General features: G+C 38.9%; 2 protein-coding genes across 2 annotated transcripts; one reads left to right on the top strand and one right to left on the bottom strand.

The window, feature by feature from the left end:
- Positions 1-361: 361 nt before the first annotated feature.
- Positions 362-10,107, bottom strand: LOC131768609 (succinate dehydrogenase [ubiquinone] flavoprotein subunit, mitochondrial). The gene is made up of 17 exons (XM_059084336.2): positions 9,912-10,107; positions 9,738-9,839; positions 8,579-8,740; positions 7,997-8,052; positions 7,603-7,690; positions 6,797-6,961; positions 6,474-6,622; positions 5,952-6,076; positions 5,352-5,422; positions 5,138-5,235; positions 4,687-4,882; positions 4,000-4,197; positions 3,454-3,546; positions 2,720-2,818; positions 2,161-2,304; positions 1,337-1,450; positions 362-1,019 (listed from the first exon to the last, which is right to left on the bottom strand). Exons 1-17 carry the CDS (start codon positions 9,954-9,956, stop codon positions 933-935), a joined length of 1,992 nt encoding a protein of 663 aa, XP_058940319.2. The 5' UTR covers positions 9,957-10,107; the 3' UTR covers positions 362-932.
- Positions 10,108-10,786: 679 nt separating this feature from the next.
- On the top strand, positions 10,787-22,586 carry LOC131768608 (uncharacterized). The gene is made up of 12 exons (XM_059084335.2): positions 10,787-12,908; positions 13,266-14,542; positions 14,948-15,002; positions 15,114-15,252; positions 15,623-15,698; positions 16,043-16,094; positions 16,442-17,392; positions 17,979-18,215; positions 18,640-19,983; positions 20,199-20,321; positions 20,588-20,705; positions 22,435-22,586. The coding sequence occupies exons 1-12, from the start codon at positions 11,147-11,149 to the stop codon at positions 22,520-22,522; spliced, it is 6,222 nt and encodes a 2,073-aa protein (XP_058940318.2). The 5' UTR covers positions 10,787-11,146; the 3' UTR covers positions 22,523-22,586.
- The last annotated feature ends 14 nt before the right edge of the window (positions 22,587-22,600 follow it).

Raw genomic sequence — 22,600 nt, forward strand, 5'->3', positions numbered from 1 at the left:
AATATTTAAGCAAATAGTTAATTGCAGAGGTAACTATTTCTGGTCGAGACTTATAGTGCGAGAGATCTGGGTTTGAGCCCCAACTGGGTCATTTCGTTGTTCTCTTTCCCTTCACCCAGGAGTTTGAATGGATACCAGTTTACTATCATAAATTAGTAGTCTTCTCACCTTTCCACTCGCTCCCCCCCCCCCCTCCCCTCTACTGTCCACTCTAAATCTAACTTAAACATGTCCAGTCGAATAAACGATCGTGAGCTTGTCCATACGACGGCTGGACAAAATAGAGACGAATAAATTAAATGAATTGAATATTTCTTTGCGGTAAATGAAACCAAACCCATCCAAACAGACACAGGCATGCATTAATCAGTTTAATTTAAGCAAATGAAAAGAGAGAAATATCTTCATGGCATGTTCCGTTTTTACATAATTGAATAGCCTTAACAATATAAAAAAACCACTCGAATCTTTGAGTGCTATTGTTAATTTCCTTATCTTTCGATGAACATTTAAATAAGAAATACTGCAATTTTAACAATTTTGGATCAACCCTGAGTGGAGAACTTTTCCTCAAAACTAAATAGGCAGAAAATTCTTACCCGAGTATCAAACAACAAAAAAATCTCTCACTGAAGCCAGAAAAACAAATAAACGAACAGAACAAAAATAGTAGGGCGAATTTCTGAAGCAAAAAAGAAACAGTAACAAACACAACACTTGTGCTTCGTAAGACAAAATCATCAACAAATACATATAATTCCAATTAAGTTTTTTTGAAACTAGCTTTAAAATCCTGTTCCTTTTTTAAACTTTTTACACGCAAAAATTCTCAATTGAGAACAGTATATACTTAAATTAGTTCTGTTAAATCAGTGCTTCCCCCCCGTTAGCCCTGCAAAGATTTTCATTCATTCCTATCAGTATTTGGCCTTCTAGTAAGAGCGAACTGCTGGGGGGACAGAGGCACAGTCTTTCTGATCCAGAGTTTCGTCGATAACTCCACGATAATCCAGGGTTGTCTACAAGGCAAACAGGACAGAAAATCAGTCTTCAAAGGGGAGAAAGGGGAAACCTCTTTGGAAAATGAATTCTGTTTGCCCAATATTAAAAAAATCAAAGACACAGAAAATTATCTCCACAACAAAAACTTTGCTCCAAAACAGAGGAACAGAGCCCACAAGGACTAAAGCTAACCTTTGTGGTCAATAAATTACACTCAAATTTTTCCTCACTAACATTATCTTTCTCCAGGGTAGAGGGAGGGGAGAAGATGGAGAAGAAACAAAATACTATGTATGGTCCCCTTGGGAAAAATTGAACAAGAATGCTGACATACCTCTCCTGTATTATGTTCAGTCCAGGCCAAGGTATGTTTTCTCCAGTGGCTATCAAACAGACGCTTTGTTTGACCTTCCAGTGGCTTGGAGTAGTCATACTCATCGATACGTTCCTACAGAGGATCAAAAAGAAAGATCAACAGGACAAGCAAGTTTTTAACCCTTAGTTCCATCATTAGTGAGTCGATAAACCAATTTTTAATTGAGTGTTGAAAGTAATTCGGGATTGCTTTACTTTGTTCTGTTATTGGTCCAGAAAACTTGCATCACTTTCCCAACCAATCAGTTACAAAACTAACACCAATCACGACTTGATTCCTTGCACACATTGGGCAGTTTGGATGGTTTTGTTTGATTTCTCCTCGGCTCTTACAGGAATTTCCCTTTCTTCCAATTGGCTGCTGTGATTACATTGGTTTTGGTTTAACGACACTCAATTGAAAACCGCCCTTAATCAGTTAATACTTTGTCAATCGAGTAACATCAATGAGTTTGTGAACTTTACCATAAACTCTATTTATTTCGTTTTTTCCTTGTATAAGGATCCATTGATTCAAAATCAGACACAATCTGCCAGTTCGGAATGGAACGCATTGAATGAAGCGGTAGTATGCAAATGGAACTTAGCTGCCCACAATTAGACAGAACTGTCTAGATTGATTGATAGATTCTATTGATTGATTGATAGATTCTATTGATTGATTGATAGAGAGATTCATTGATAGATTCGGCATCCTTCCTATCAATGAAAGGAAAGTAAAATAATCGTAATCCCGCATTCATTTCGACAATCACTTGAAAATCACTATTAACTGAACAATACCTTGAAATCCTCTCGAGCGTGCGCACCACGACTTTCCTTACGAGCCTCCGCTCCATAAAGAGTCTGCTTGCAGTTGATGAGAAGATTCTGTAGTTCGAGTGTTTCAACCAAATCTGTGTTCCACACCATGCCACGATCAAACAACTAGAAATTAGATAACAGGAGAGAAAGAGCAAAACTTAAACAGTGCAAGAAATAGGTTAAATTTCTCTGCAAACTTGTGACTGCAATGGCTCCCACTGTGAGAACCTTAAGTGGAAGGGTAGGGGGAGGGGATGGGGGGGGGGGGAAAGGAGTATTTATGTCATGTAGTTACCACCTTGATACTCCTGCCCACCCTTTGGTTTGAAAATCTAAAACATTGGCGACAGATTACCCAAGAAAACATTGAGTTGAGGGGCGGTCTAAAAAGATTACTTCAAAAAAACCTTGAGCATAAGTAATTTATGCTGTCTGGTTCTCAAAAGTAAAATGCAGTTTTAATGACCACGGTGTGAGATAGAATTAGGCAATTGGTGAAAAGCTTTAGGGCAAAACAGAAGTCCAATTGTGTTTGTACCTTGAGGTCTTCTGTCTGGTTGTAGATATCATCAATCTTTCGGCAGCCATCAGCCAAGACTGTACCAGTTCTAAATACAGCCGCATGTTCCTGCATAGTCTGGAAAGAACAACGAGAATAATAAGTCATTTAGCTTCTGAGTTTCCACTTCCCAAGAGCGATCACTAAGTGCTCTCCCCTCTCAATATCAGTTAACCTTTTAGCTCCAATGAGTAACCAACACAGAATTTCTCCGTACAATAACAATACAACATCAACCAGATAAGTGATGAGAATACAGAAAAAAATAATATCAATTTAAGGATAATTTGTTGATCCAATACTAAATTCTCTGAACTAACATTATAAGAATTGCATGGTTGACAGTAAGGAGAGTTACAAATTTGATCTGAAAGTTAAAAGGTTAAAGCAGGATGATAACAAGAAAGCAACACACTCAGCTAGGAAATATTGTTTGATTCAGTGCCAAATCTTCTTTGATCTCTAACCATTCACAATTCTATTCAATCATTTGGAAGGTTTAATATGAGTCAGAGGTGCAAAAAAAAAAAAAAAAAGACTCAAAAAAGGAAAGCAAACAATCAAAACAAAAACAAAACCAAAAAAGGTAGAGAAATATCCCCAAATGTAATAGTGTTTATGCTAAAGACCAACTTCTGATTCTGTGCATAATTTGACATGAAAATTGTGCAAATAGAATGTTCCTCCCACTGTTCTCAAAAAGCAACTTTTACCTTTTGCATGTCCATTCTCAAATCTGCAGTAGGAGTACTGCCATTAGCATATCGAATTTTGTCCAAGTTAGCAACAGACTCCTCTCCAGCATTCTAAATCAACAAAAAAGAATTTATATAATTATCCTCCACTCAAAACACAATGGAATCATTTTCATTCATGTGTACATAACTCATTTCTTGTCTCTATCTACTACTAATAGACACTTCCTATGAAATAATTCCCATAAAGCTCTTAACACAATTTGCTCATCCGCAGCCATAGTTTTGTTTCTCAACTTAAATTTCATGTTTCTCTCATGTAATTACAGACACTTCACATGGAAGATTCTCATATCCAAGAAGTGATTAGAATATGACTCCTCCAAACAACACAAATAACTTACACCAAAAGCAGTCGATGAGATGAGAAAATCTTATCACATATTTTGGCAGGGACATGGTTTATTGTCCATTGCCATTTTTGAGAGTTAGCTATAAGAGAATAGATAGCTGCCCACCAAGGAAAAATATGTCGCTGTAAGAGATAGAAGGAAAATGCTTTACCAAAGGAAGCTCGGGAAGTGTCTCATCCGGCTTGTTAAACTTAGAAATGAAATTTGCACATGCTCGTCCAAACACAACCAGATCCAACAAGGAGTTAGCACCCAGTCTGTTTGCACCGTGGACCGAGGCACATGCAGACTCTCCAGCCGCCCAGAGGCCTGGCACGACTTCATCTTTGCCCTCCTTCTTCGTCAAAACCTGAAAATAGAGAAAACTTTACATCATTGAAAAACTTCTTTTTAACTTGTCATTGGCTGTTTTATTTGACATGGCACTTTTTCCCCAATAAACAACAAAACAATACGATGGAGAGTGCTATCAGAGCCTCAATTGGGTTAAGCATTAAAAATTGGAGGCACTAAAGCAAATGGGAAATTTCTCTCCCATTTTGTTTACTTGAGTTCCCTTTTCATCCTCACCAAGTTTCTTCAGAGGAAAAGACAATTCTCATAGGGCACATATTTCCACATTGTTGCAAACCACAGAAATAGCGATTGCCAAAATTCAATTATTGAGCAATGAGTGGTGGTAAAGAATGACAAGTTTTTGGTAAGTGAACTTAAACTACAAGTTGATGTTCTTGCAATCTCACAGCAGAAGACATTGGGAAGAAGACAATATTTCTCCCATGAGTAGCAAACCCAAGAGAGGATGGAGGGGATTGGGGAGAGGGAGGACAACACCTACCTGACCCATGTAGTTTGTGGGGATACCTCCCATGTTGTAGTGCACTGTGGGAATAACAGGGATGGGGTCCCTGGTCACATCAACTCCAGCAAAGATCATGGCTGTCTCTGATATTCCAGGCAACCGTGTCTTGAGTGTCTCAGCTGGAAGATGGGACAGTTGAAGGTACACATGATCTTTGTCCGGCCCCACCCCTCTGAAAAGAAAATCAAATGTAAGTTAAGACTACCTTAGAACTGGCAATAAGCTTAACTCAGGTCTGATCAGAAGTCACAAAATACTTTGTAAACTAACCTAGGGAAAGTAATCCTTCTTCAGTGTAAAATGAAAAAAAAAATTGGAAGCTAACCTTCGAATCGCAAATTATTTTCTATACCCCTATGGCTGCTAAGTTGCACCCATAACCCAAAAAATAACTACAATAAAGAAACAAACTTGCTTATGTAATTACCTTCCTTCTCTGATCTCAATCGTCATTGATCTGGACACAACATCTCTTGATGCCAAGTCTTTAGCTGTAGGAGCATATCTCTCCATAAATCTTTCTCCCTAAACAAAGGACACCATAATAAATGAATGAGATCCATAATAATGAGAATGTGATCAATTATGCCTGATAGATCAGAAATGATTCTAAAACAAGTACAGAGTACACAGTTCAGTACCTCACTGTTGATAAGATAACCTCCTTCTCCTCTGCTTCCCTCAGTAATCAGACAACCAGCACCATAAATTCCTACACAAAAATGAACAAATAAATCTTTAGTCTTTTAGGTAGTGATGCATTTATATAGCACATTCTCAACATCAATATTTGCTCTTTACAAAATTTTGCAGGGGACTTTTGGCCAGGTTGCATTGAGCAATTTACAATTTTTGAAACAAAATTTGAAGGTGCTACCAATTTAAGAATTTTGGAAAATAGGCCAGAACACAAAAAAAATTTTAATTGGAAACAACTGAAAGGTGCCATAATTAAACTATAACAGGTGCTGTAGACTTCAGTGAAATGGTTGTCTTAGTCATCTTAAGAGGTTTTTGGGCAGGGAACATTATTCTCAATTGTCTTTCTCCTCTGAGGAATTAAAATCAATGAAGGAAAAAGAACTATTCAGGAAACATTCTAAAATGCTGGGGATGAATTAGTGGCTAAAATATAGGGGTTCAAAATCACTCCTGGAGGGAGAACATGTATCATGCTGCAGAAACTGGGAAGTTATAATGTTGATCCTCTTTTGTAAAAAGAACTTTTCTTGTAAAAATACCTGTTGGATGAAACTGGACAAACTCCATGTCTTGGTTAGGAAGTCCTGCTCTTGCCACCATGGCTGTTCCATCTCCAGTACAGGTGTGTGCTGAAGTACAGGAGAAATAGGCACGGCCATACCCACTAGAGGAAATGAACATTGAATTAGCCAAATATCCCTAAAATGAACTACATTAGGCATATGCACAACAGTATTGCAAATGAAAAGAAACAGCATTGAAAGACTGCATGTTTACTTTTAACCTTGTAACTTCCAGAAGTGATTAACAGGTAACTTCTCCTAATAATATCCACAGATTATCCAACAAACTGGTAATGAGAATTCTCAAACTTATCAAGTAGAAGTTATTATCTTGATCTTATACCAAATTCTTGTAAATATTTTTCAAAGAAATGTGTAGCAGCTAGAGGGGAGGGTTAAAAATTGGATCTTGGGAGTTAAATGGTTAAATATACAGTCAATAACAGTTATTGTTAAAAGGTAAATCCATTGTGTATATAACAGTAATCACTAACATACCCAGTTGCTATCACTGTGTTCTTTGCCTTAAATCTGTGAAGTGACCCATCCTCGAGGCACAAGGCAATAACTCCGACACACTTTCCTTGGTCCATGAGGAGATCCAGTGCAAAATACTCCACAAAGTACTCTGTTTCATATCTCAAGGACTAAAGAAGAAATTATTACAAATGAAAAAACAAAACAAAAAAACTTAACTCAAAACTGAAATCTAAGTTTAAATTGTTCTTGCATGTACCACCTGAAACAAACCCCCACCCACCCTTACCCCCTAAAATAGGGGGTAGGGGGTAAATTTTTTTCTTCAAACATACTCTCCTTACCTGGCCATACAAAGTGTGAAGCAGGGAGTGACCTGTTCTGTCAGCAACAGCACAACATCTGTGTGCCTGACCTCCCTTACCAAAATTATAGCTCTGACCACCAAATGCACGCTGATAAATCTGGCCCTTTTCTGTTCGACTGAAAGGCATTCCATAATTTTCAAGCTGTACAAAAGAAAGGAAACAATACAAACACTTTAAATTTGTTTTACTCGCTATCTTTATCAATGTTTGCTTGTATGCCAGATGAACAATGGACTCTTGAGAATGTGCTGTACTATGCGTGGAATGTCAAACTTGCAAGTTTAATTGTATACATGATACATGTATATACCTTACAGAGAACTAATTCACATTGAAAACAACTTTTGATTGTTTGTCAATAGCAATCCAGGAATGTGCTGCTCTACTGCATGTACATTTTCTTGACTGGTAGAAACAAACTTAAAAAAGGAAAAATTGTAACTACTTTCTAATTTGCATTTTTGATGCTTAGTGCTGGTTGTGAGTTTACTGTAAGCTTTTCATGGTTCCTTACAAATGTATTATTTGATCTAATTGGCTAGAATTATTAGTTTGGCTTTACAAAATTCAAATGAAGGGGGTAGGTTTCTAAAGAAACTGTGGTGCTGCATCGGTGGGAGAGTATAACAGGGTAATTTAGTGTTATCAATTAAGTTAATAACGTAAAGGTTTTGAGCGTTAGACCTTCGTCAATTGCTCTGACCAAGGGCTAATGCTCAAAATGTCAGCTTTTAAACTCTTCACAATGGTCAATTTACAACATTCATTTGAGAAGCACATACCTCAATCACTGACTTTGGTGCTTCCTCTGTCATGTAATGAATTGCATCCTGATCCCCAAGCCAGTCACTCCCTTTCACTGTATCATACCTGTATGTAAAACCCCAAACAAACCAGCAACATGAATAACATTTGAATACATTGTTTTGACCAAGACTGCATAACACAGCTAGTGCTGAATCCCAGAATTGGATGTGCAAAATTGGTGTAAACAAAAATGCAAAAAGAGTCAATTTTGAAACAGACTAACCACTAAGTGTTTTCTCAGCAGATAGATGCCAACAAGATAAATATTGGGAAACTGGAAGAGAATGCCCGTAGCGGAATAGAATGTTTATAAAAACAGAGAAAGTAGCGATAATTACATTCCTCGCCATAAAAAGGTAACAAACTCACATATGCCAACGCCAATCATCAGGTTCCATGTTTCCAAGAGCAGCATTGATTCCTCCCTAGTAAATAAAAACAGAATTCTTTGGGCACATCCTGCATACATGTAGATGACATTTAATTTAATTGAAAACATGTTATAATCCCTTTCTTGATATTATTCTTTATTCTCAACACTTGTCTACTTGATATTATATTTGTATTGTAAGGAGAAATTCTGTCTTGGTCAGTTTTGGGAGTTTAAGGGTTAAAGTAATTGACTGCACTTTACATTGATTCATTATATATTGCTGACACAATAATCTTCAAGGAATCTGCAGGAAAAACATGGGAAAAGGGTGATAATCATATGTCCTGGCCCGAATTTTTACAAACTTTTCTTGTGCATTGCTTAGGATTAGGTAATCATACCTTATGAGCAAAAAGGTGATGGCTATTGTTCAAATAACTAGTGCAAGCATAACACGTTATTTCTATTTGTGTGAGGGATTAACTCAAACAAATGGTAAACGACAAGCCCTGTATAGACTCTGTTTAAGTTTGAAAGTTACTCTAAAATATGATTTTAAATTAAGTAAAAGCGTTAACCTGTGCTGCAACAGTATGTGATCTTGTTGGGAAAAGCTTGGTGATACACGCAGTTTTAAATCCTTCATGTGCAAGACCAAAGGCTGCACGTAAACCAGCACCTCCAGCACCAACAACTACAGCGTCATAACTGTGGTCTACCACAGGATACTCCCGTGATAACTGCAGGTAGATAAGAAGAATGCTAGTAGTTAATTTGAACACACAAGTAGACTTGGATATTCAAAATATGATTTGCCATTATCGTGATGACTAGACTGCAACCATGACACTCTCCTAAGTTATCTCTAGAACTCCCCAACTCCAATTGGTAATTCTCACATCTGTTTGGTAGAATTTAATGTTCTACCAAGAAGCTCCCTCAAATTGACACATTTCTCTATTTTATGTATGACTATTGTTTGGGGAGCTACATGTTCATTAATTCAAGAAGCTAAGGGGCTTATTTCATTCTGTGTTTTTTTTAAGTGTGTTGAAACATGTTTTCCAATACACTTCATTAAAAATAAACTGGTAAAATTTCTACACAGCCTCATACTGTTGTAAAACAAATCTGTTTTCACAGTGGCAATGTATTGTTTTAGTCATTGTTTTCTCTATCCAAGAACTGAATGTATAATGTAGTATGGGGCTGTGCGGAAATCTTACCCTCAAGACAAACGATTACTTTGATACTCAATACGATCATGTATTTCCATACACTGCCATAATTACTATCTAAAAAACCCTCAAGAAAAACATTTTCAACATACTAGCCAGTATAATAGAAACCTGCGATTTTTTCTCTGGTTCTATAGCGAAATTGAAAATTAAGGACCCACAATAGAGCGTGACCGCCAGCCTAAACTGTTGTCACGCAATTCTCATAGTAGAATTGAACGTTTTCGTGTCAAAAATGCGGTCAAAAAGAAAAAAACCAACACATTTGTTCAAATTTAAATATTTATTATATAGCCAATATACATTTATACCCAATAAACAAAAGTGATTTCTCTGCGCCGTTACATCATGACAAGTCGCACGGAAACGTAATCTGCATCGTAAATATCATGTCCTATTACATAACGAAATCATGTAAGACTGCCTTTGCCATTGTCATCGCTCGATAAATTCTTAAGTTTACGAAATAATTCCCAAAAAAGAATAGTTTCTTTCAAACCTGTCCCTTCGCCGTACCATCTTGTGATCGTCTTCCCTCAATTTTAAAATGAAAAGCCCTACAACCGGACGATCGTAAGGCACTTCTCGCCAACCCGGTTGACTGAAAAGAAATGGACACAGAAGCTGTAAAAGCGAACTGAGCGACATCAGCGAAATTTGAATAGTTTCTTACCTTTATAGAGAAAAGAAGAGACCTGCTCTTCAGTCCTGAGATCATGGCTTGTTGATGTTTAAGGACACAAAAGAACAGGACTACTTAGTCTAAACTCGTCGACTCGATTCTTGATTTTTCTGCTAAATCCTACTGTGCATGTTATTATGAATAAATCCGCTGACCTACTTTATCTCTTTAGAGCCGTTAGTGGACCCGATGGACACTTATTTCTCCCTCTTAGAGCACCATCCTCGTGTCTTATAACAATACAAAAAAGAAAAAAGAAAAAGAAAGATGACAGAAAATTAAGGAGTAAGGATTTTCGTTCAAGTTTATAAAGAAAAGGAGATAAAATCGTCAGGAGATCGAGAATCCTACAGCGCTGACAAAAAACAAAACAAACACACACACCAGCCTTGTGGAGGCAGCGGGCGAACTAGCAGCTTACAAGAATAGAGAACTGACCTAAAACTTGTGCTAGAACTCGAATCCAAACCGAAGATTTCTCGGATGCATACCAGTTTTCATTTGTAACTTCTGAGTAACTTGATTTGATTACTAATAACAAGAGCCATGTCTCCCGCTAATATCATTACCACTTGTCGATAAATCCGACCCATTGATAAATATATCTTGATTAAGGAAGCGCAATTAAGTCCAAGAACAAACTAAATATCGTTAACCATCGACGATTTAAGGTATTTTACAAAACATACTTCATATAAGCAATCTGGTTTATTGGATAATACAACGTCACCGTTGAATAACTCAAACTGACAATGGGATAATTCCGAGAATTACCTAACTGCTGATGGTCTTTCCGGGAATTGATTAAAATTCATGACCTTGATCTGTTTCTACGAATATCACTGGTAGAAATCCGATAGCAATGACTTTCTTTGGTCGTTGTTTTTGTTTTGTCATGATCACCCTGCCGCTAAGTCAGCTTTTCAAATCACTGACGTCAGTAAATGACTGTGGAATTTCACAAGCGACGCGAGATCTGCATACTGCAGCTGCATCCTCGGTAATCGCGTGACAACATTATCCTAAAACCGGTTTTGTCGACCAAAGACTGACTGTTGTGGTTACCTGATAGACATTTTCGACTAGTGCCATTCATTTATTGTCATTCATACCTCTATAGCCTTTAAATTTGATAATAGGGAATCACAGTTACCGCGAGTCGAAAATTCTAAAATTCATCGTGTCATCTTTGGGTCAAATAGTATGTGGAGCCTCATGTCAGTATCATGTCAATAGTGAAGCCAAAGATGGCGTCGCAGGAACCGACCCCTCAAGCACCTTCGGCGACTTTGGGAGAGATTTCGCCTCATTTTGACGAACTATTGCGAGATGTTACCGATGCACTAACTGCTGAAGAACTCAAAGATGTTGTTGCATCCATAAAGAACACCCTAGAAGTAAATTCTCAGGCTAAAACAGACCAAGATTTGTATTCCCATCTCCGACTGTTTGCAACTCAAAAAATTTTGTCTGAGGAAAATTTAACCTTGCTGGAGAGATTTGTCGCTTGCAAATCATCAAAGAAGGAGGGTATCACAAAGAGGATCGAACAATTCAAGAAAAGCCGTCTCCAGAGCGGTGAGCCAAAGGTATCAGGACAGGCAATAAAAGGTAGAGACCTCGATTTGAATTTAATCATGGCCAAACTGACCGGAGCGAAGGAAATCGTCAATTTATATGGCTCCGGTGGTGTGGGAAAGACAACCCTGGGAAAAGAAATTTCTCTGCGGTGGCCAGGACAGTCCATCTTTGTCGACATGAGGGAGGTTGCGGAGATGAAAGACGTTTACTTTCAAATTATGATGGCACTGGACACGAAAAGGACAGTTTTAACTTACGACGAAAATCCAGTCATCAACCAACTTCGAAAACTGAGGAAGGAAAGTCCAGGCGATGTTTTGTTACTCCTGGACAATGTGGATAATTTTTCTGGTGGAAATGGCGATCTTTTGAAGACCCTGAACGATAAGATGGTTAAACTGCTACAAACGCTTATCAAAGACAAAGATAGGAACGCGAAGGACGATGAGGGAATCGCTAGATTGAAAGTAGCTTTGATATCCAGGACACGTTTCCAAGGGCTTACCCCCTGCGAAAGCGACTGCTACGAAGTGAAAGCTTTAGAGAAAGGGTTCTCGCAAGAGTTGATTCTTCAAAAGGCAGGAGAATTATCTGTCTTACAAATGGGAAAAATTGAGAAAATTGTGGACATGTGTAAAGGGTACCCACTTCTTCTAAATGGCATGGCGGCCACTCTTCGGCAAAAGATAGCAGCTGGTGAGAAGTTTCTTAGAATGGTGGAAGACGAACTGACGACATCGGAGACTGACGAAGGTGAAACTTTCCTCTCACCAGTACAGAATCAGCAGGAAAGAGAAGCGTGGCAAAGTCTCAGTAAGGAGATTGGTGAAGGAAAGCTCTCTTGTCTAAGAAAGATGTTCTTTTTCCTTCCAACCATCAACCTTAGATCATCTGCCGTGGCATTATCGCTGTTTTGCTATCCATTCTCTGAGGAAGCCGCTGCTTCTGTCCTTGGTGTAGAGTCTTCTGAAGCAGTCATTGTACTAGAAGGTTTGAGAAGTAGCGCGGTGTTATCAGTGGATCCTGATGCAAAGGAGCTCCTTTATGATATTCATCCCTTGATGCGTAGCTTCCTGAGAAGTATAGGAAATACCGGTAGTCCAGTATTCAGAAAGGCCTACGACGCAGCCAAAGATAGGTTTCGCGAGCTTTACTTTTCGAAAATGATATCTATCGCGGCATTGCTGGATGAAGACTACGTAAGTGCATTTGAGTATTTTGACCATAACAAGCTTAACTTTGAGTTGGCTTTAGACCTCCCCTTCAAAGCGGAAAATTTTCATCGTTTGAAAGAACATCATGAAAGGGCCATTATCTACCACCTTTTTGAAGCAATGCTTGACAACAAACAGAGAGAGAAGATTTTCAAATCGTGGACAGAAGCAACGGAAGAGGACGGAAGAGAAGGTGGGAAGAAGTTTTTGTTTAATTGATATCTGCTTCCATTTTTGCCCGATACGCTATTAGTTCTCTTGCACTTGACTTGCACGATAGCTAATAGAATAATCTAGTGTGAGCAATGATTACTTCTTGATTACTTAGAACTGTAAAGACTTGACCTGGGTATAGCTTTTCCTTGATGTAGGGCATGAGTGTGCAATGGAAGTATTCCTTGCAGCAAGTTTTATTAGCCTCCTACATTTGGGATACTAGTTTGATTGCTGTATTTTCACAGATGAGATGTCCGAAAAAAAGAACTAGTTACTGTTGGTTGTAGAGAGAAATTTTTTTAAGAGGCTGATTTTTATAAATTGCACTTTCCAGGTTCCATCTTTCGCATGGAAGTGAGATCCCACGAGGCAATGCAAGCTCTTGAAATCTATGGATGGAAGAGGGCAACTGAAATCTTGAAACTCGCAGAGGAGTCCTCTCTGAAAGTAGATAAGGAGATAAAGAACCAAGATCCTTACAAATTTGCTTTTGCTACTTACCTGTACGTCAAAGGCGAGATTTCTTACAAAAAAGGAAGTGTACCGGAAGCGCTCAGAAGTTTGTGTTTTTCACTTGATTTGATGGAAGACCTCGTCGGAAACCACACAAGTACCACGAAATGTTTAAATGCGATTGGAAACTGCTACAATGAGCTTCGAAACTTTCACGATGCGATGAAATTTTACACAAGGGCTTATGAAATGAGAAAAGCTCTTTCAGCTTCAAATAACCATCTGGATTTGCCATTTTTTATCGGCCAGAGAGGTACGGTTTACGAAATGCAAAAAGAATATGACAAGGCCATCACGTGTTACGAAGAAGCTCTGAAACTTTCCAAGCAACTAAAACGCTCGGGAATCTTGCGCTTGGCACTTTATCACAGAAACATCGCCAACGCTTACGCATGGAAAAATGAATTTGAGAAAGCTTACAAATCAGCAATGGATGCATTAGAGATAAGACGAGACATATTAGGTGACCATCCCGACACGGCGAGGAGTGCATTTCAGGTTGGACAGATCTGCAGAAATTTAGACCAATCAGGCGAAGCTGAAGAATTCTTAGAAGAGGCATGGAGAATTGAGAAATCCTTGGAGATGGGAAACCACAGTGCAGTGAGAGATCGCATTATACAGAGCTACGAGAAAGTCCTTAAGAACGGCAGGCAAAACGAGTTCCAGAAAGAGGCCTTGGAATTTTATGAAAGGCTGTGGCAAGAAGACAAAGAATTTTCCTACGCTAAGAAGAGCATCATCGATCAGATCATCGAGCGGCTCAATAGGTCTGAAGACCAAAAAATGATAAGCAAATACAGGAAGGAGGCTCTGGAGTTTTATGTAATGGCTTGGAATTCGCCAGATCTGCAGCAACTCCCTCGAAACCAGCGTGAAGAAATCTTGCAAATTATTTTGTACTTAAGTGAAGTACTTGGTGAGAAGGAACTTCACAAGAAATTCCAAGGCGAGAAATTTGAATTCTTTGAAAAGCAATGGGAAGAGAGAACTGTCATGTCTGCTCAGGACCAAAAAGACATTCTTTGTACTCTTCAAGGCTTAGCCACACAACTGGGTGATGAAGGAAAGAGTGAGAAATACCAGAAACTATACGAGGTTAGGAATGAGGAGTCTTATGTATTTAGGAAGTGAACAAAGATGCATGTAAGCCATTAACGGATACGTCTTCCAAAGATATCAAAACTAGTTATTCACGTACTACTTTTAAAAAGTACAGTAGGATTCCTTAAGCAACTGACTCTCTAATAAGACAGGAGTGTAATCTGGTAATTGTGTGCACGACTCCTCCATTTCCATGTGGTTTTAGGTGCAGTGTGACCTTTATGATTGGCGGCTTAAAGTTTCCAAGTTCGCAGCTGGTCTTATTGTGAATAAGAAATGAGCGTGCACAAGATATCACCTTGATCTGATGGTCAAATGCTTGCACCAATCTGAGCCTTGTGTTTGACCTCTATCAAAATTAATGTTGACACGAATTTTTTTTTAAATTCACCATTGCAGGAATGCGAGAAAGGGAAAAATTCTCAACCGTCTATGCAGTTGAAGATTGTTCCAGGTACGTCAATGAAAGCACAGTTTTCCATTGGATTAGCTAATGGATGTAAAAGATTGGATTGAATCTTCTTTTGGACCGAATGAACATTAACAACTTATATTTGACTTAAAGGATCGGAGTTGAAGCCGAGTAGCATCTCATATGGTGTTGACCACCCTGCAGCAATTCCTGAAAAGTCTGCTAGAGAAGAAGAGCATTCAATTCGGGGAGAAAACACAAGTATTGTGTTCCAGAAAAAGAGAGAGAAAACGTAAGTTCAACCTTGGCTCATCTTTTAAAAATGCTAAGATCTCATTAGCAATTCTCCTTACTCTCTGGCATACAGTTCTTATGATGTTAGTTCTGAGAATTTGGTATTGAATCAAATAATAATTCCCTGACTGATATTTTTCTTTGTTCTCATCACTTGTCTGTTTGATACTGTATTGATGTAGCAAGGAGAAATTCTGTCCTGATCGCCCATGGGAGTTAAAGGGTTAAAGACAACTGTATCTCAGTTAGAATACAAGAGTTTTTAGTTAACTTAATGTCTTGCTGCAATGGGCCTCAGCTTGCATCTATCGCTACGATTACATATATTTCAAATTGTTTAATCCCTGCATTCCAAACGTATATTTTAGGTATACTGAAAGCAAGCACACGGCTGTAAGCACTCTGGAAGAATCATCCGCTGACCGCCAGTTACCTGCGAAACAGGTAAGTATCTTAGTTCACTTTGCTACTGAGACTGTTACACACACAAAAAAAAGACTAGAAATATTGGAGATATTTCAACAGTAAAAGTGACAATTTATACTAAACATGGCTACTTTTGTTGAAGAGAATCCTAATCTTCGTTCCCATTCTTTCATTCCCGGTTATTTAGATACAGGTCTAATTTCCGATGAAAATGGATAAACTAAGGAGAATCTTAATCCATCATAGTAACTAATAATTTCCTTACGCGGTCATACAGGTCGTAGTCCAAGTGTGTTGGCTTTCTTGGTTTTTTACCACGTTTACTTTGGTAATTGAAGCAATGACTTTTGTAATTTTTTTAGAAAGAGGAAGAAACAGCTGTGCACACCGAGAGTGATTTACTCAAGGAAAAAGGTGAGGGTTGCCCAAAAGTTCTTTTCGATCGATCAATTTACTCTTTGTACGTTCTGCAATCCGGTAGTGTCATCCCGGCGAGGAAAGCTATTCAATGTCTAAATAGGTTATTATTATAATTAATAATAAATTATAATTAATAATAAATGGGGAGTACTGAAGGGGATTTCTTGGTGACTTTCGACAAGATAAGCGAGACCAGCCACTCGTAAAGAAAAATTCAAACTTTGATTTCTTAAAGACTAATTTATCTGTTTTAGCGTGTTTTATATTGGAATAACTGATTAAACGACGAAATACGCTCTTCTACGCAATACAAAACTTAATTTATTTTTATTCGGATTTAGACCTCTCCACGTCACAGGTTGATTTTCCAAACAACCCTAAGGATATTCAAGGAAGGGAAAATAGTAACAGAGGATCTGGGATCATCACCAGCAAAGGTGGCAAAGTCACAGAAAATGATGTACAGCTCTTATGCCCATCCGGAGCTGTTGACAATCCAGTGTCGGTAAAGATAACTTTGGAGGACCCTGAAAGGTACTATGGCTTAGTGGTGCAAAGAGGGCTTGAAAATGACATCATATTTGGCGCACCAATAATCAATCTCTTGCCGAACGGCCATTTGTTTAAGAAGCCAATAACACTAACATCCAGGGTTAAGATCAGTCAAAGAGTTTCTAATTTTCATGATGTCCTGGTGTTACATGGGACTGAGGCCAAGGATGGAACGATTTCCTGGCGGGACATTACCCAAAACACCACTATAAATGTGCCAGAAGATGCAATGGTCACTAACCTCGATCGATTCTCCAAAATTGCTTATCTGCTGACATTGACTCGGATGAGTGCCAAAGAGATTGTGTCACGACTCAATCTGATGCCATTTCAGTACTCAGTATCAGCTTTCTTCAGAAAGAGTCCCGCAGAGCTTGCTTTGGCATTCATGAGTGAAGACATCTTCCACGAACCATGCTACAAAGAACACGAATCCTCTGCCTTCGTGCAACTGAAAAATGACGGATACCAACTGCTGAGCGCGCGTTCCAGTGGCGAGCATTCCGCGAAGAGTATATATAACTGTGAACAACTTCAAATCTCTGTTGATCTCGCGGGAGACTACCAGGTGCTTGGCAAGCAGACGGCATGTGTTACTGTAGAAACTCCTGTCTGGTGGAGTACTGGAGAAAAAATCAAATTCCCACTGCGGGCAATCAATGATCACGGGATATTATCCGGAAGAATAAAAGTACAAGGTCAATATGGGCACTTCAAGGAGTGCCAGTTCACCGAAGAAGGTTGGTGTACATGATAAAATGATGGTAATTAGGGTAACGAAATTATATCAATATGATCAGCCCTCTTTCGATTCCCTGCTTCTTTCTTTAATCTCAACAATGTTTTGGTTTTTGAGAAGTCGTAAGTCTTCGGTCAAATATGATAGCCAGATAAACTGCCCTTTAGCGAATTAACGTTAGGAAAAGTTTCCATCGGACGATGGCTGGATAGAGTGGTCATTCTTTCGAACCCAAGGTGTGTATAATATACTTCTTAAATTAAAGAAATTGCCACTTTTCATACTGATACCTCTCCCGGTAAATGGCTCTTGTCAGGTGCACGACTGATTCTGTAGATTCACAGTGATCTGAAACCCTCTCGTTACAATTCCAAGTCCCGTGCTTTCGCGACTCCAATGGTAGGTTTTGCATCTTCGAATAAGAGTTGCAAAGCTAGACCTTGGATTTGAGCCAAAAAGAGATCAATCTATGGAAAGCAAACTTAGACGCTGTGAGAGTGAAAGCCTCGTAAGCCACGAAAAGAAAAAGTAAAATATCGGAGTTGATGAGTTAATTGAACTTGTTTTACGTCTACACCTATTTACAGATCTACTTGGCTATGTCAAACGGTTGTTGGGGGTCGAGGAAGAAATTTTCAACCTTATTCCCGTTCTAGCCCAAAAGCTTCAGATTCCCGACGCCCATGTTGTTTCTAAGGACGTCGTCCAGCATTGGGAAGATGAGGACGTCCAATTAGAGATACTCTTACAACCCTGGATTGGGACTGAGTCAGCTAATGCTATGGCTAATTTGAAAACACTTCTATCGGATTTAAAGGAGGAAGGTAAGTTGAGGGATTTTAAGCATTCTTCCCATGTGCGTTCAAATAATAAGTCAAATACTTCAAGAGCCATGCACTTGATCACGCATGGAACGTCACCGTCGTGTTCTCTGCATCATACTCTTAAAATTGATTTGCCAGCTTTGCGAATTTTTCAAAATGACAGAGCTCACCTGGTCATTACAGGGGGAAAATCTAAAGCAAAATTAGAAAAATAAATGGAACAAAAACAAGCCATGAGTTTGTCACAAAAGGTTCAAGGTCCGTTGAGCTTTAGCTCAGTGATAGCTGAACAACCTCTTCTAAACAACATAAAAATTCCATAAATCCCCATATCAAGCTTCAGTTCTTGAGGCTTCTCATCCATCATCTCAATTTGACATAAATCTTTATCTTTTTTTTCTTTTGGCATTTGTATTTCGTCTAGACTACAAAGTGACAAAAAGAGGCCAAATGCACATTAGAAACTTGAGAGAGCTTGCAGCGAAGATCGCGCAATTACAAGTCCACGATACTAGTTTGATGAAGTTTTTCATCGGAAAAATACAAACTCTTTGCAAAGCAATGGTGAGAGATTGTTGCATTCAAGTAGAGAATTCAAGTGAAGACATCGATAGAGCATCGTTATCCGATAACTGTGCAAAGCACCTTGAACTTCGACAAAAGATTACTAAAAGAACAGCTGTAAAGTATCAACGATTGATTTCATCGAATGATGAATCAGTCGTGAAAATGTTTACTGAGATTGTTCCTGATCTCATTCAAGACGTGAAAGTCATATTTGGCGAGAAGACAATTCCTCCTGTACTCAGTGGTCTCAGAGGACTAGACAAGAAAACACTGGAGCCAATGGCGTCCAGCGTTCGAGAATCTCAGGAAAACAACAAAATCAGAAAGCTTGTTTGTCATGTCTGCAAGATTGTGGAAAAGCTTTGCGAGGTAAACTGTAACAGCAACAACCCACCTGAGCGTATTCGAAAGCTGGGCCAAAGTTTAGCGATTCTTCCCATGCTGGACATTTTACAGTCATTTTTCTTAAAGTGTCCAGAGGAAACCCGGTTGCACAAACGGTTGGAATTGCTCTCGGTTTGCGTAAGAGACATAGTGTCCGATGAAATAGAAGTCGACGAGGCGATTATGCGTGATTTTTTTGACCTTTCGGCTAGTCTAATACGCTTTGCCAGATTTGATCCAGCCAGAATGGTGAGTTTCGAGGTAATTGACTCGAACGATTCCTCCGTACAGTGCCAAAGGGGAAGCTTAACGTACATGAAGGAAAGTGACACGTACTATCAGGAATTCTTCTTTGAAAAAGAAAAGGGGCAAGATCTGCTGCTCAACGCAGTCGCAACCATCAATGTTGAAGGAAGAATTCTCAAAATAGATACCGGTGCATTCAAGTCAATTATCAGCATACTACCGGTATCTGTGGAGGAAACGTTCGACCAATGCTGTACTTCATTTAGTTCTACTGTTCGCGTGAGGAAGCTGAAGGATCAGAACTCCTCCAACATCAGAGTGGTTCTTTGTTCTACAGAGGAGAAGATCCTATTAGTGTTTCTCGCAGCGCTCAAACGAGAACTAAGGGATGAAGTGGATTGGAAAGGGTCAGAGGTTGTCCCTTGCAAACTCACGATGTGCACCCGTGAGACAGAACTTCAAAAAACGAGTGTTTGTCTTCGCTTGGTTTACAAATGGAAATCCGCGGCACTTTGTCTTGAAAGTCAAGACTTTGTCACTGATGCTCCCTTGAATACCGACAGCACTTGTGGTAAGTATTCCTCGTAGGTCAGCAATTTTTTTTAAAGTTCTACAAACACTGATCATGAGTGCATGTCACCCCCCTTCAATTCCACGAACGAGTGATTCTGTGTATTGAATAAAGCAACTTAGCATTCCTTGGGTGTCTTTGCGATGCGACCTGACCTCAGAGTATAATTTCTGTTACTGTCCTCGTGATAACTATGTTCTTTAATTTTTCTCTAGGAATGGGTGTTTTGATAGATGGACAAGCGGCTCTTGCACCATTACCAATTACTGAACGTAATCTCGTGCAGGTTTTAGCTGATCAGCGGTCGCAGATACAAGTTCCTTTGCAAATTAATATAGGTAATGTAGCAGTGGAAACAGTTTTAACTTTCCTGGGGTTTCAATGCTGCAGAATCATTGTGGCATATCCAAGGGGTGAAGTCTATGGATTTTCCGTTTTAAGGAGGCCAACTGTCTCCTCAGGAGTTCTTTTATTATATGTAACATTCCATCGAAATTTTATAGATGGGAATTCATGAAAAGACTAACCCCTTTAGAAAGACTTCCCTCGTGCGTTTCACGACTTCTCAGCTTTTCTCTTTTCCTGTTCCTCGCAATTCTTTCAGAGCATCATCAACACGTTACTCAAGTGCAAAACATCAAAGACGTAAACATAAACGCTGAATGCTGCGCAGTCGGAGACCAGGCTTCCTTTTCCATTCAGAAACCATCAACTAGCCCAAGGTTTGTACTGTCTGTTACCTGCTTAGAGTAACATTTGACGTCTAAAGGGTCAGCAATACTTTAAAGGTTTCTTGGTTGCGCAGCTCTAAAGCACACTCAATCTTCGGGGGATGAGAACCGTGAAATCTTTATAATCTAAGCGAGATGTCCTTGGTTAGGACAAAAAAAACTGGGCAAATAAGTCATATCCAATTGCTGCTTCACTCGTACCCTGTGACGAGGAAGCCAATGACACAGACTAAGCACCTTTGTACAATCAAAGTGCTCTGTGAGCAAACTCGTGAATTGACAGATGACTTACATGATTTTTTGGATTATGTTTGATGTTATCTGGTTTAGGGAATTTTGTTATTTAGAGTACGAGCAGTAGTTCAGTATTCGCTAATGTAGCAAAAAAAAACCAAGTAACGTTGGGATAAGAAGGCATTACAATTGAAATGATCATGCTATTACATTTGACAAGGGTGGATGATGTCATGTTTTTAAACATATATCATTTTTGCTTCTGGTTCAAAAGAAAAGGTTGGAAGTAAATGTGGTTGAAAAGTGAAATTTACTGTCTATCATTGTAAATATTGGAAAATTAAGGCAATACTATCTTAATGAAAAAATTAATGATTCCTTCTTTATCAAATGAGACAAACAGGAAAGAGTTTTGAGTGATATAACTAAGCCCAGACTGCCACCGTCATTTTGGATTTCCGCCTGGGTAGAATTTGGTCACGTGCTAGGCAACGTATAATCAAAAACAAGATAGAATTTCATGTCAGGCCTATTTATCAATTCCGTGGTGTATAACTTTCGCATTTTAGTACATAAAGTTTATTTTGAATCTTCAAATTTTCTTGAAACTTAAAAGAAAATTGTTCTTTAAAAATTCACAGAAAATCGGTAGCCAAAATTATTTGTTTAGGTGTTATCTGATTTTCGTGTTAACCCGTAATTTCGTCAGTCGCCGGCACCTTCTGTTGCTTCACACAGAAAAACACACGATACGAAATGTAATTATCAATTTTGTCCCCAATCTCACGCCATAACATAAAAAGGTTTTGAACACCTGTAAACTCCTAGCGCTTCGGAGTAAGTGATATTTTTAATGAATCTTCGGATTGAAGTTCAAGGATTGTAAATTACAATTTTATGAAAAACAAAGGTTGTTCTCTTATTTCAGTGTGAATCCTCGCACGCCTGCCAGTCGCTGGCGCCGCTTGTTGAAACAAAAACGAAAAAAAAAACAAACTCTTTTAAGATTATCACTGGCTTCTTTTTCACCCCACCACTATTCTTAGCAACAAAGGTCTCCATTTCGTTTGTTTATTACTCGCCAAAAACTATCAAATGCATCCAAAAAGCCTAAAATCGAAAAAAAATTTTCAGGAATCCACCAATGAGCGAGCGAGCGAGCGAGTGAGTGAGTGTCCATTCTCCACATCATATCTACAACTCGCTCTTGCGCATGCGCGCAATTCACAAGTTAAAAAGGTGTTTCCAATAGTTTCATGAGACCTAAGGCGAGGAACCGATCAACCGATCAGATGTAAAAGAGAAAAAGATAAAACGTGCATCTATTGTACCTCATTGGAAATGGGGGGGGTAACATGAGTGCCCAAGTCAATGGAGGGTGGTGAATCACTTCGCAATTGGGGTTTAGTAGAACTCCGAAGTTTCTCTCATTGAACGTTCGACACTTATCGAGAATTCCCTAAGTCTTGTTCTCGTTCACTTTCAGTGCACTTCCACCAGGTCCGAGTACAGCTACACAGAGAAGCATAACTGACAGCTCGCAGCACATAGGCACAAACTCTTCTGGAGAATAAAAAATACCCGCTGTAGGAAAGAACTCATAGTCTGGAAATCAATTCTCACGTTGTTATGATTAATAACACTTCAATCTT

This window comes from Pocillopora verrucosa, chromosome 5, assembly GCF_036669915.1.
Source record: "Pocillopora verrucosa isolate sample1 chromosome 5, ASM3666991v2, whole genome shotgun sequence".
In the NCBI taxonomy this organism is placed as follows: domain Eukaryota; kingdom Metazoa; phylum Cnidaria; class Anthozoa; order Scleractinia; family Pocilloporidae; genus Pocillopora; species Pocillopora verrucosa.

What these genes read in the sequence shown, in the direction of transcription:
- LOC131768609 (XM_059084336.2), bottom strand. Translation starts at nt 9,956, where the DNA reads ATGATCTCAGGACTGAAGAGCAGGTCTCTTCTTTTCTCTATAAAG. An exon ending in CACATACTGTTGCAGCACAG is followed by an intron (nt 8,053 to 8,578) that starts GTTAACGCTTTT and finishes TTTATTTACTAG; the next exon opens with GGAGGAATCAATGCTGCTCT. An exon ending in GTTATCTTATCAACAGTGAG is followed by an intron (nt 5,236 to 5,351) that starts GTACTGAACTGT and finishes TCCTTTGTTTAG; the next exon opens with GGAGAAAGATTTATGGAGAG.
- LOC131768608 (XM_059084335.2), top strand. Translation starts at nt 11,147, where the DNA reads ATGTCAATAGTGAAGCCAAAGATGGCGTCGCAGGAACCGACCCCTCAA. An exon ending in GAATACCGACAGCACTTGTG is followed by an intron (nt 19,984 to 20,198) that starts GTAAGTATTCCT and finishes ATTTTTCTCTAG; the next exon opens with GAATGGGTGTTTTGATAGAT. An exon ending in AAACCATCAACTAGCCCAAG is followed by an intron (nt 20,706 to 22,434) that starts GTTTGTACTGTC and finishes GTTCACTTTCAG; the next exon opens with TGCACTTCCACCAGGTCCGA.